We start from the raw sequence: 14368 nt of genomic DNA, 5'->3' as shown, positions 1-14368 counted from the left end.
CATAGGATGCATGTCACTTAGTTCGCACATTAACATAGAGTTGAATGAGCCATTTAAAATAAATTTAAAAGAGTTAGCTTTTGGAATCGAAGACCGATTATCGGGCAGGAATGGTGCATGTGGCGGATAACTCTCCATACCTTCCATTCTCGTAACCAGGTAGCGAGTCTAGATTTCTGGTTAATTTCGGGTCCTAGATCCCACATCTAGGTGGCGACTCTGTCAGTCTCTTTCGTGTGGAATTCGGATTGCCTTAGTGATCCCAAGTTCACATGAAAGACGAATTCAAATCAATAATTAAATGCACACGCCAATCGCGTGGGTACGGGAGACCAAGAGAGAGAGCGCGGCGGCTCGCGCCCCACCCCTCTCGCGGGATCGGGTCCCACATGAAGCAAACAATCCTCCACCCCATTCCAGATCCGGAAGAACCAATGGTGATTCTTCTTCTTCAGAAAGTGTTCAATCTTTGCGACAAGGTAGGCGCCCTCAACCCCACACACAAGGTGTTCAAGAACCGGATTGGGAAAAGAAAATCAAGAGAGACATTCAAGAATTTCTAGGAACTGATTCCCCTGATGAAATCATTGATTGGTTAACACTTGTGAATGAAGTTTTTGATCATAGAAATGTCCCGGAAGAGCGTCGAATTGGCATCATTGACATGCGATTCCGAAGCAAGGCCATAGCTTGGTGGAGACGTGAGAAGCAAACCCGCCACTCCGCCAGTAAGGATCCTATCACTCGATGGAGAAAGATGGAGGACAAGATCCGCAAGTACTTCCTTTCCAAAGGTTATAAGAGGGATTTGTACCAACGGTACCAAAATTTGAGGCAAGGTACGCGATCGGTGGAACAATACACCAATGAATTCAATGAGTTGGTAATTCGCAACAATATTCAAGATCCGGAGGAGATGCTCGTGAACAAGTATTTGGGAGGCCTTCAACTTCATATCCAAGACACCCTTGATGTTCTTGACATCTGGGATTTGGGAGATGCACACCAAAGAGCTCTCAAGGTGGAGCGTTCGCGCTCTCGAAAGCAACAATCCACATCCTTCACAAATCGAGCAGTTCAAGGTGCGGTTGGCACCAACAAAGCCGGAAACACAAGTGCACACACCAATAGCATAAAAAAATCCTATGCCCCACCCAAGGGTTCTAATCAACCCCCTCCTACCGGTCAAAGCTCTACAACCGGTATGCGTTGTTATTCATGTGGTGAGATAGAACATCGTGCTAGCAATTGTCGGAAGCGACAAGCGGGTAAAGCATTACTTGTGGAAAACACTGATATTGACCCAAAGGATGATGAGAGTAACTTGGAGGATGAGCAAGTGCTTAATGCCGATACCGGTGAGTTCCTTATGATGCGGAAAATTTTTCTAACTCCAAAACAAGAAGCTGAAAATCGTTGGTTGTGCAACAACATTTTCCACTCGGCATGCATTGTTTCTGGAAAGGTATGTCGATTAATCATTGATTCCGGATGTTGTGAAAATGTAATTTCTGAGGTGGCGGCAAGCAAGCTGAAATTGGAGTTGAAAGAACATCCAACCCCTTACAAGATGTCTTGGTTAAAGCGAGGTATGGAGGTAACCGTTTCCAAACGTTGTCTTGTCAATCTTTCTATTGCTTCCATCTACTTTGACAAGATATGGTGTGATGTTATACCTATGGATTGTAGTCATATCATCCTTGGCCGTCCATGGCAATTTGATAAGAAAACAATCCATGATGGGTATCGCAACACTTACTCTTTTGACTATGGAGGAAAGAAGATTACTTTAGCACCTAGTAAAGAGCCAATTCAAACTCCTTTGGTTGAAAACTCCCCATCCTCTAATTTTCTTGTGATGAAAGATGTAAAGAGTGCTATGGAAGGGGTTAGTGTTTTATACATCTTACTTAACAAGTCAGATATTGAAGATGTGGTTGCACCAATCATTCCGAACCAAGTCAAGCCTCTTTTGGAAGAATTTAAAGATATATTTCCATTAGACCTTCCCTCTGGCCTTCCCCCCATGAGAGACATTCAGCACCAAATTGACTTGTTGCCCGGTGCATCTTTACCCAACCTAGCTCACTATCGGATGAGTCCAGTGGAGCATGAAGAACTACAACGGCAAATCATGGAACTATTGAACAAAGGTTTCATAAGGGAGAGCCTCAGCCCTGTAGACACCCCATTTTGACTGAACCCTAAACCCTTGCTTTTGTTAAAAAATCATTTAAATAGGTGAATATGATGTCCCAAAATCAGTCCTAGCATAGGTCAGGGTCCCATTTAGGTCCCTCTAAAATTTCAGAAAAATCCGTCGCGGTTTGCATTGCAAACGAGAGGGGTAAGTAGTGTTGTGTGAATTTAGAGTTGCAGAAGGGGTGTGCATTATCTTGACCAGGAGGTGACCTGGTGGGAATAAAGCATGGGTAATTTGCTGCAGGAGGGTGTCCCTGGGTAACCAGAGAAGCACGAATTTTTTTTTTTATCTCATTAAAATTTTTACTCAGAGACCACCTTTTTCAAACCGAAACTGAGTTTAAAATACATAAAAGGGGGTGCCTCGTCAACTAACGGGTTTCAAAAAATTTGTCTGAATTCTATAAATAGAGAGTGAGAAAGCTCATTTAAAAAAATCTTCATTTTCTAGGGTTTTTTTAGCACCTTTAGAGAGAGAAGCTTTGAGATTCCTAGTGAGAGAAAGTAGATCTAGCTTTCTTCTCCGGCAAGCTTCGCCGGATTCCGGCCAAAATTTATCCAATCTTAGAGATTGACAAAGATTTCGGCTGCACCTTTTGCAACAATCTAATCTTTATCATCATCATCGAAGAAGAAAAGATCGAGTGATTTTCTTCATCAGCAAGATTGTGGAAACCTATCTACTTCTAAGCATATTGTGCTCAGGATTTGAAATCATAGCTGGAAAGGAGGTTTTGCTGAGGTTTGAACATATACTCATTTGTTGGAGTGATTCGGTGCTAATTTTCTTTCATCATTGAGCAAGAAAAGGCAATTTCGAAGAACACAGCTAGTGCAAGAGTTTTGAGCTATGGAAGAGCATTTTTTCTCGCCTTTTGAAACTTCAAGTGTGCGGCCAAAATGAGTTGCTCAAAAAGTGCAGGCGCTGTTCATATACCAAGGTTTTTCGCTGGTTTGGCTGAGACTATCACAATTCTGGGGTAGCAAGAGCATATTAAGTTCATTAGATGCAAAATTACCTTTGGTTTCTAATGTGCCAAGAACTTACTGTGCTAGAAAATGAGGAATATTGGGTGCTTAAATTTGAGAGCAATGTGTGCCGAATAAAGCCACTAGTTCTTTCTTGGAATCTGTTAGTAAAGATGTCTCTGCCACATCAGAAGTAGCATCAAACTACCACAGGTGCTGCTGCAAAAATAGTAAAAACAAGCTTTCAATCATCTGATGTAGCCATCTACTCAATGTCTATGCTAGCAGCCAAGTTCCTAGACAGGTAAGTTGCAGAATTTCATTTCATTTCAGCCCTGTTTGAATCAGCCCTCATTTCAGCCCCTATTTAAGTCAGCCTTTGTTTCAGCTCCTATTTAAGTCAGTCCCTTATTTCAGCCCCTGTTATTACCCCAATTCAATCTCATTTTTAAGCACGAATCGGCCCCCGTTTTGTGCAGATTTTGTCCACCAAATCTGTCCCATTTTCTGCATAAGTTTAACCCGCAACTCTGCCCTGTTTTTGGCACAGTTCAGCTCAATGATTCAGCCCTGTTTTGGCATGATTTAGTTCATTAATGCAGCCCCCGCTTCATTTGATAGTAGCATCCCTTCATCTCATTTGATAGCAGCAACCCTTATACCTTTGATTTTGAAAGTCTAAACCTTGATAATGGCGATGCCCATAGCAGCCCTACGCTGTTTTCTTTCAATTTTTGCTTATGAGTTGGTGATGTTTCTATTAATTCTAGATGAATTTTGTGAGAATCTTTTTTTAGGAGTGGTAAGGACCCTGGATTATTAATGTTGGCATTGTTTCTTATAATGGCACAAGCTTAGCTCATCTAATCGTTTGTCCCTAACAATTTTTAACCAAACTTCGTTTGAACATTGGGTTAAAATGCATGCCTCAACATATGGCTATGATATTAGCATCATCCCTGTTTTCGTGTTTGCTTGAGTGTCATTTTGTTCATACAATGAAAGTGAATGTTTCTTTTATTTCACTTTGTATGCTTAGAAAATACCCTTAAATGCTTGCTGTCCAGCCCTTTGTTTTCTATTTTCGGATTTTTAAAGCTTAAAATCACCAAAAATAAACATATCAATTTTGTAGATCTCGTCAAGCTGGTCAGTTCGACATATGGCGGCCCAAATTTGGCCAAAAGACGAGAGAGTTATGCCCGTTTAAAGTTTTCAATCCATAATGAAGTTTTTGTTTGAAGTTTTTTTAGAAATTATCGTGTCGAGTAACTTTTGGGCTGCTACTACTCGGAATTGTTCAAAACTGTCAACTGAAAAAGTGTTCGCTATAATATTTTCTAAAACTGTCTTATTGACCAAATTTTTCCATAAAGGTTTTTTAATATGTCAAAAAAATACTTACAAGCTTCAGTTTTCTGAAAAAACTGTCATTTCTGCAACAACAGCTTGTTGGCCATTTTTAGGCTATTTCAGGTCTGTTTCGTCCAAAGCCGTAAAAGGTAAAAATGTTCTTCACAAGATTTTCTATTACTTTCTCCTTGAAATTTTTTTTCCAGAAGCGATGTTTTGATTGTCAAAACTGAGCCCGAACTTTCAATAAAAACACTAATATGTCTTTTAATGGCGATGGATCGGAAGAGGCCATTTTCCGGCCACTTCTGGCCAGATCCAAACGAAATGGTCAACTAAGAGAGTGTCTATTATGCTGAGATCTACAATTTTGATTAGAAGAGTTTTTTATGGTTTTGATGTTTGAGGAGTCTAAAAGTCAGTGCAAAGTTACAATTTTCACATTATATGACATAACTGTGTCATTTCTTGAAAATCATGGACAATATGAGCTCTATTCAATTTTAATGAGTGTTTGAGATGTTTTGAGCTTGGTAGCAAGTTTTAAATCATATATTGAATCATTCCCATGATTTGTTTGGCATTTTTTACCATTTTTGGTGAAAATTACATGTTGGGTGGAAATTTCATATTTTCTTTCTTTTTTAGATTGTTTTGAGCGTATATTGATTCTAATGCTTGTATTGGGATATGATGAGCATGCTAGCAAGTCACAAATCATATATTGAATCATTCCCATAATTTGTTTGGCATTTTTGACCATTTTTGGTGAAAATTACATGTTGGGTGGAAATTTCACCTTTTTTTTTTAATTTTTTAGATTGTTTTGAGCCTATATTGATTCTAATGCTTGTATTGGGATATGATGAGCATGCTAGCAAGTCACAAATCATATATTGATCAATTTTCATGATTTACTTTATATTTTAGAGCCTTATTTGCGAAAATTACATGTTCTGCAGAGTGCTTTCAATTTTTTTATTTTTTATTTTTTATCCTAAATGAGTGGAACCCGTGCTATATGTCAACCTAGACATCTAAACTTCTAGGATCGCTTCCAAATCATGTCTAGACCTTCCAAGTTCCATGAGTCCCCTTCTACGAGACATGCTTAGTCTCATTAAGGTGTTTCTCCCTTGGAGACAAGCCTTGTTGTTTAGAGCCTCCCCCTTTGGGAGTCTATTTTAGTTTGGTAGAGTTTACCCTTAGGAGGCATGCCTTGCCTCATTTACAGAGCTCCTATTTGGAGACAAGCCTTGTCTCATTTAGAGAGTTTCCCCTTTAGGAGGCTTACCTAGCCACATGTTAGAGTGGCCCCATCTTTTAGCGAGTCTTTGAGTCATTTTTGCCCCTATTTCGGTAGTGTTAATAGCGAGTCTTTGACTTATTTCCCTTCTCTTTTGGTAGTGCTATTAGAGAGTCCCTGACTCATTTGCACCCCTTCCTTTTGTGTTTTAGTTAGAAGTTTATCCTTTAGAGTTGTTATCATTCATCTTGGTTAGAGACTAACTCAGTCTTATTAGAGCTTTGCTTATTTTGGATCTTAGATCATTTTCATTGTTCTTGAGACGTTCGTTTACTTGTTTGTGGATTGTTATAACTTGTTTTGAGATACTAGTTTGTTGGTTTGGGGTTTTCCCTTTACCCTAGGGTGGTGCATTGTGTGTTCCCTTTGGCCTTTGACCAAAAGGGTGAAAACATTTAAAATTTTAAAATCCATAAACCATTGAAATCTTAAAATCACAAGAGCATTGAAATCATTTAAAATCACAAAAACTTTAGAAATTTGAAACCCAAAAACAATTGAATATCTTAAAATTCAGAAGCATTGAAACATTTGGAAGCTTTAAGTTTTTTTGAGTGTAGTTAGGAAAATTTATTTCCGAACTACGTTTGCTTGATCCTCTTTCACGAGATACGTAGTGCAGCTTGGGATCCATATCGCAGGTCCAGCCAAACCTTTAAAAATAAATTTGTCAAACTTTCCAAAAATACAAAAACTTCTTCAAAACCTTTTCTCAAAGAGATCTTCCTCTAGAGTTAGGAGTATGTCCTAGCTGTTTCGGGTGTTTTAGAGTTAGGAGGCTGTCCTGATTTGTATTGATATGGTGTGTCATGTCGTGTGAGTGTCCCTAGAGTTAGGAGGCCTCGAGTCGATCGGTTAGACATTTAGTCGAACCGATGGCTAGACTAGGAAGCATATAGTCAGCCCGTGGTTTTTTTTAGGATGCATAGCCTAGTTACACATAGGATGTAGGGCCTACCTGCATTAGCTTAAGGTTAATCAACTTGCATTAGTTAGGGCATATAGAGAGAGTCCTAAAAATTACAATTCACTTGAATTTAAACAATCGTATAAAACGCTTTAAAAAAATTAGTCGAGTCTAGTGGATCGAGTCTAGGATAGCAGTTCTAGATGGTTAGGCATCGTAGTTAGAATAGGTCATCGAACTACGTTGACTCCGATTCTTCCCGAGGTCGGGATACGTAGAGCAGCTGGGATGGACGGTCATCTTGGTCCGAGTCAAGTCCTGCATTAGAGTTTTAGGATTTGTCTTATCCTGTCGTGTATAGAGTTTATTTGTGTTGTGTGTTTTGATGTGTTTTCTTACTTTCTTGTACTGATACTATACCTTTAGCTGTAACTTGCATGTGTATGTCCACCAGAACTTAGACACCCATTAGGCATGCTACTCATAACCTAGCTTTGCTTAGATGACACATTTTTCATTTCATTTTGTGTATGCTTATTTCTTTATCCTCAGGAAATGCATGCTTAGGTAGACGATTCCTGAGGATTGTTCCTATTTCATATGATTTTCGCCCGAAACTCTTCAAAGTTAATAATAAATGGCATAAGAGACCAAGTGCTTGTACTCGGACGAATTGGGGGTGCTCTTCAGACCTTCTCCATTCGTAATCAGGCACGAACCTATTCATTTTTTGTTATCCATGGTATACAGAGCATATTTTGTTTAAGGATCCATGGCCGTATACCATGGATGGCGACTCAGAGCTTGTTTAGATACGTTTTGAATCCGGACTTTTTCCCGAATCGAGATGTATCTCTTTTATATCGCCACTCGTGCTATGCTATAAGGGTGGCATCCGTTTCGAGAGTTCCTTGGTAGAGCTCTCATTCACACGTGGATGATCCTAGAGGCCGCTGGGGGCTCGTCCCCCACCTCTCTCTCGGATCGGGGTCCACAAGCCCATGTGTCGTTCCAGCCCTTTTGGTGCCGAAGAAAAATGGTACTTGGAGAATGTGTGTTGATAGTAGAGCCATCAACAAAATCACCATCAAATACCGCTTTCCGATCCCTCGTCTTGATGATCTCTTGGACCAACTTTCTGGTACCACCATCTTCTCAAAGTTAGACTTAAAGAGAGGATATCATCAAATCCGAATCAAGCCCGGAGATGAATGGAAGACGGCGTTCAAGACCAAAAATTGACTATTTGAGTGGCTAGTCATGCCATTTGGATTGTCTAATGCACCTTCCACCTTCATGAGGTTCATAACACAGGTTCTAAAGCCGTATCTTGGACGTTTTGTGATTGTTTATTTTGATGATATTTTGATTTTTAGTAAGACTACTAATGAGCACTTGCAGCACCTTCAAGATGTGTTATGCTTGCTAAGGCAAGCACGCTTATTTGCAGCCCCTGAAAAGTGTTACTTCATGGTGCCACAAATCCTATTCCTTGGATTTAACATTTCAAGAGTAGGGATTTCAGTTGATGATGCCAAGATCAATGTGATCCAAGAATGGCCAACCCCAATAAACGTGCATGAAGTTCGAAGTTTCCATGGCCTAACTTCCTTCTACCGACGATTCATTGCACACTTCAGCTCTATTGCTGCCCCACTCACTTCTTGTATGAAGAAAGGTGTTTTTGAGTGGACCATTGAAGCCCAAAGAAGCTTTGAACAACTCAAGGAAAAGTTATGTACAGCCTTGGTCCTTGCGCTTCCCAACTTCGATCTCATTTTTGAGGTTCATTGTGATGCATCCGGAACCGGCATATGAGGAGTTCTAAGTCAAAGAGGACGTCCCATTGCATTCTTCAGTGAGAAGTTGAATGGTGCCAAACTCAAATATAGTACCTATGATTTGGAGTTTTATCCCTTGTTTCGCACACTTGAGCATTGGAGGCAATACATAATCCATAGAGAATTTATTTTGTACACTGACCATGAAGCATTGAAGTAAATTTCAGGTCAACAAAAGCTAAATTCTCGGCGTGCAAAATGGGCAGAATATCTTCAAGATTTCACCTTCAACATCAAGCACAAGGCGGGTGTACAAAATCAGGTTACCGATGCTCTCAGCCGAAAGAAAAGCTTGCTCAATATCATGCGCACTACTGTGCTCGGCTTTGACTCATTCCAACAGCTATACATGGAGGATGAATACTTCTCCAAACTCATATCATATGCTCAAGATGAGAAGTTTGTTGATTTCACCTTATGTGATGGTTTTCTCTTCAAAGGAAATCGCTTATGTGTACCGGATTGCTCTCTTCGGCAAAAGGTGATTTGTGAGATACATAATGAAAGTCATTTCGGTCGTGACAAAACTCTCCAACTTGTTTCAGCAAAGTACTTTCGGCCACATCAGAAACGGGATGTACATCGTTATGTTATGAGATGCCAAAATTGCCAAATTGGTAAGGGACAAACTACAAATGCCGGTCTCTATTTGCCTTTGCCTATACCACATGCACCATGGGAGGATATATCCATGGATTTTGTCCTTGGATTGCCACGGACACACCGAAGAATGGATTCTATATTTGTGGTCGTTGATAGATTTTCCAAAATGGCGCATTTCATACCTTGCCGAAAGACTATGGATGCCTCACGCATTGCTAGCTTATTTTTCAAAGAAATCTTCAGAATACATGGAGTACCAAATACCATCACTTCAGACCGAGACACGAAGTTCCTTAGTCACTTTTAGCGTCAATTATGGAAGAGTATTGGGACCACACTGCAGTATAGCACTGTGTTCCACCCTCAAACTGATGGGCAAACAGAAGTTGTAAACCGATCATTGGAAAATTTGTTGAGAACCTTGATTGATGACAATCTCCATTCTTGGGAAAACCGCCTATCACTTGGACAATTTGCTTACAATAGTTCGGTGAACCGTTCTACAGGTTGCAGCCCTTTCGTAGTTATCTATGGGCGACAACCCAAGTCAGCACTAGATCTTGCACCTATTCCATTTGCTGAAAAGCCCATTGCCCAAGTTGAAGATTTTGTATCTCAAATGAAGCTTATACATGAAGATGTTCATCGTAAGCTGGAAAGTAAATCTGAGACCTATAAGAAGGCTATTGATAAGAGGCGTCGTGAAGTCATATTTGAACCAGGCGATTTTGTTTGGGCTTACTTGCCACCAGAACGTCACCCCGTTGGAAGCTTCAACAAGCTTAGTGATAGAAAGCTTGGTCCACTTGAAGTACTTGAACGCATCAATCCCAATGTGTACCATCTCAAGCTTCCTTCCCATATGAAGATACATGATGTGTTTAACGTCCACCATTTGACACCTTAGATGGGAGATTCCACTGATGATGATACCTCGAATTCAGAGACGAATTCTTTCAAACAATGGAGGAATGATGCAGCCCACACCCATGAGGTTGACAAGTTTGAAGCCCAGATGAACCATCCTAAGCAAGTGAGAAGGTCAGCCCGCATCCAAGCCCAACACAAGGCCCATGTCCAACTTGCATCCATTAAGCATAAAGACCATCATGGACACGCTGATCGAGCTGGAGTCCCGCATTAATGAGTCTGACCACTTTTGGACTCCGTTTTTGGACCTCTAGATGGATGAATCAGAGAAAATGCTTAACTAGGAAGTTGAGGTCTTTGAATTATCTTTCCAACAGATATTCATGGTCCTAATTTGGCTCAGTGATTGAAGAGTTATGGCTATTTTGGTAGATTATGTTTGCTAGCTTTGACTAGTTAATGTGTTTAGAGTTCCTAAACTATTAATGATGTATGTGAGTCCCTAAACTAGTTAGTGGACTAGTTTGAACAAATTTTCTCATGTATTTCTCTATTTAAATAGTATCAAACATATGTAATGGAGTTAGTTGAATATTTGAATGAAAATTTGCTTAGTGCATTTTTCCTTGAACCTTGAAGAGTTCTTCCTTGAAACCTATAAGAGTTTCACTCATTCCTTGAAGAGTAGGAGCTTTCCCCTATTGTTTGCATCCTTGAAGAGTTGCAACCATCAATCTAGAAGAATTGATGTTACCTATCTTTCTTGGCAACCTAGAAGAGTAGCCATTGAAGTTATCTTTCTCTATTTTGCCCCCTCTATTTCCAAAAACCTATCAATTCGCATTCATCCACTTCCATCACCATTTGAAGCCCTTTCCAGTATTTTTCTGAGCAAACTTTTTTCAGCAACGTTGTAGATCTTTGAGTCCTTAAAATTTTGGCTTTTGAATCAATTCATTCCGACCTATATCGAGGGAGATACGCTCATTTTACCGAACTTGCGCAAATATGTTTTTCTTGAATCCGAATTCTTGAGTATTTGAGTGTGTGTCTATCACTCTCCCGATCCTTAGTCCAAGAAGCCTAGGAGAGGCTTGCATCAGATACTTTTCATTTTATAAAATATCCAAGAGCTAATTTCCTAGAGAAATGATGAAGTACAAGCAAATCGCTTTTGACTACGATTAGTCTATTTCAAAATAAATGCATGCAGTGTATACACGGGTTTTCAATACCTGATAGGCTATTCACTTCCATTTTGCTAATTAATCATATAAAAAAGGGAAATGATATCCCCCCCCCCCCCCCAAAAAAAAGGATAAAATCCCCCCTTTGACTGTTTCTGTGAAATGGTTCACAGCTAGAGGTTAAATTCACCACTTTTAACGATGTTGTTTGCCTTTTAAACTTAACGAATAACGTTAAAGGGTGGGATTTTATCCGTCAGACGGGGGGAAATATCATTCCCCTATAAAAATTAATTTCCTCAGTTCTCACCATGATGGGAAATGTGATTGGGCGTGTGAATTGTGTTTGTCATCCTGCTCCATTACCCTGATCCTACCTGTGCATTGAATGATCCTAATCTCACAATGAGGGATTGAGCAAATGCACAATAAATCATTTAAATCCCAAATAATAGAATTTAAGCTTTTAACTTAAACCCCCAACTAATAGGATTTAAGTATTTATTGAGCACATGTTGATTAAGCATAACCCCAACATATTATGGTGTGTCTCTTCTTCTATTAAGTGTGTATGCACCTTATGTATGGTGTCTCCTCCGTGTATCTCATACATGGGATCCAATCCATTCCTCGCGCGCAATAAAATCTGGAACCCCGATTGTCCACCTATCCTTTAAGGGTCTAGCGAGTTGTGAGTGGGATCCTCACATAGATCCAATGGTCTTCTTCAGGGTAATGTCCTGGTGGGGGCCACTAAATTGGCTAATGCGATCGTAATTCATCTACATTGTATGAGATCCTAGTGGGCCCCATGGTGGGCCCTCTAGCTCAATGGTCAACGTGAGGTGGAAAGGGCAATCCCAGCTTTCCTACCAAAAAAATATAAATTAGAATGTCCTTTTAAGATGTTTCCCTACCATTGATTATTTGCAACCCCCAATGTTGCTAATAAGATCTCTGTTGACCTTGACTGTTATTGTGATTTCGGTTCATCAGCACAGCATATGGTCTCGCTGTTGGATATTTTCAGAATACTTTATTTTTAAAATTTGGAAAATGAGTTTTTTTTTCAAAAAGAAACTTCTTTTGTGAAATGTGAAATGTTATTTTAAATGAATTGATACTTTCAATTGAAAGGGTGCCTTCATATATTTTTATGTTCTATAAAAGGAGTAAGGTCTCAATTGTTAATATGATTCCCTCCTTTCTCACTTTTTCCTTTTCTCTAAGTGCGGGTTGACTAGTTGTCTTGAACTCAGGTCAGAGCCCTTTTTCTTGGTGTTGGCATTTTATCTTGGGGATTTATTTCATGGTAGCTACCTTGCTTACCTCTCATTTTTCTAACTCCCATTTCTAACCCTCTTTGTGTTTCTTTGGCCATTTCCATCTCCACCAATTTGTCCCAACACTTGCTAGTCAATCTCTTAATCCAAATGTAAATTTCTTAATTCATATAATCACTACAATACAGTTAATTAAGACAAAATTCATAAAGACAATTTAGCAGTTATATTTCTTCAAACAATATATGGAAAGTATATAAAACTTTCCTCAATATATGCCAATAAAAAAAAAAATACTTAAACAGAGCAAACCTTGAGATGACACCTTATTTCCATCTCCCAAAGGGAAAAACAGATAATATCTTAAAGACTAAACATACAAAGAAAGAGATCCTTAGAGCAAATGTCTCTTGCTTTGGACAGTGTTAGGGTGTGTTTGGCGTACCGTTTGAAATAGCGTTTGAAACGCCGTTTTGCAAAATGGCGTTTTGGTTCAAAACAGCGTTTTGCCAAACGGCGTTTTCATGTTTGGTTGGCCAGATCAAAACGGTGTTTTAAACGGCAAACGGAGGTATTGTGTGTTTGGTTGCAAATGCCCCAAAACGGAGTTTTAGTGGTAAAATGACCAAAAAGGGCATTGTTTTAGGGAAGTTCCAGAGAGAGAGAGAGGTTGGAGAAAAAAAATGGTGTAAATATGAGTTTTGGTGAGGGCAAACAGGTAAAAATCCACAGCCTAAAAACTCCGTTCAAAACGGCATTTTGCAAACGGACCTCCCCCCCTCCATTTGCAAAACACCATTTTAATGGTTCAAAACGGTGTTTCAAATGGCGTTTCAAATGGTGGTTGCGCACCCAAACACTCCCAAACGGCCGTTTGACCCCAAAACGGTGTTTCAAATGCCAAACGGATTTTTAAATGGTACGCCAAACACGCATTAGTAGCCCAAAGAGCGGCACCATATATGACAACATTTCCATCCCCTTGAACAATCAAATGGCAACTGTTCCCCTCCACGAGAGATGTTGCTACTCCACACTGTCTCGGAACCTGATACCACAACATGGTTGCAATTGTTTTGGAAGACTGCCCTGCAAGCGGTGCCTCTACCGTTCATGCCAGATGCCCAAAGTGCCTTTGTCTTGTTTACGTACGACACAAGGTTGCAATCCGTTTGCATTATAAACCGGTAAAGCCCATTCTCGACGAATGCCCCAGTGGCTAGGCTCTCCCCACTGAAGAGCATATCTTCGGCGATCGCATTGTTGAAGAGAAAGAGAGAGAGAGAATTGCAAGGGACGACAGTGCTAATACGTTGTGCCCCAAAATCATTTCCATAGGATGATCTTAACCCAACGATCTATAGATTGGAGGGTTAGGATCATTCTATGGAAATGATTTTTGGGGCACAACCTATTTATGTTGTTTCCCAACAAATGGACTGTTTGGATCCTCCTATAGAGTGGGCCGTACCGTACTTTTTGAAAAATAGGGCTTTCTAGAGCCACCCATCATATAATTTCCCTTCATCAACACAGCATATGGTCTTGCTGGTCAATCTCTTAATCCCAATGTAGGTTTCTTTATACGTATATAATAGTCACTACAATATAGTTGGAGCCAAAATTCATAAAGACAAATTTAGTTGTTTTATTTTTTCAAACAATATATGAAAGTATATAAAACTTCCCTCAATAACAACATAAAAAATATACTTAAACACAGCAAATGGGTGTCGGGTTTCTTGCCTCCAAGGGCAGCAAACCTTGAGATCACACCTTATTTCCATCTCCCAAAGGGAAAAAAACAGATAATATCTTAAAGACTAAACATGCAAAGAAAGATATCC

The 14368-nt window shown here is 39.7% G+C and overlaps 1 protein-coding gene across 1 annotated transcript; it reads left to right on the top strand.

Annotated features, from left to right (window-relative positions):
* The first annotated feature begins 757 nt into the window (after nucleotides 1-757).
* Nucleotides 758-2197, top strand: LOC143876926 (uncharacterized). Its single transcript, XM_077378605.1, has one exon. The coding sequence runs from the start codon at nucleotides 758-760 to the stop codon at nucleotides 2195-2197; it is 1440 nt and encodes a 479-aa protein (XP_077234720.1).
* Nucleotides 2198-14368: the final 12171 nt, after the last annotated feature.

This window comes from Tasmannia lanceolata, unplaced genomic scaffold (genome assembly GCF_043159265.1).
Source record: "Tasmannia lanceolata isolate RefF3 unplaced genomic scaffold, GAP_Taslan_0.1 ptg000005l, whole genome shotgun sequence".
NCBI classification, from domain to species: domain Eukaryota; kingdom Viridiplantae; phylum Streptophyta; class Magnoliopsida; order Canellales; family Winteraceae; genus Tasmannia; species Tasmannia lanceolata.
This window is presented reverse-complemented; position numbering and strand designations above follow the sequence as displayed.

Coding starts and splice junctions, on each gene's coding strand:
- LOC143876926 (XM_077378605.1), top strand. CDS start 758: ATGGAGGACAAGATCCGCAAGTACTTCCTTTCCAAAGGTTATAAGAGG.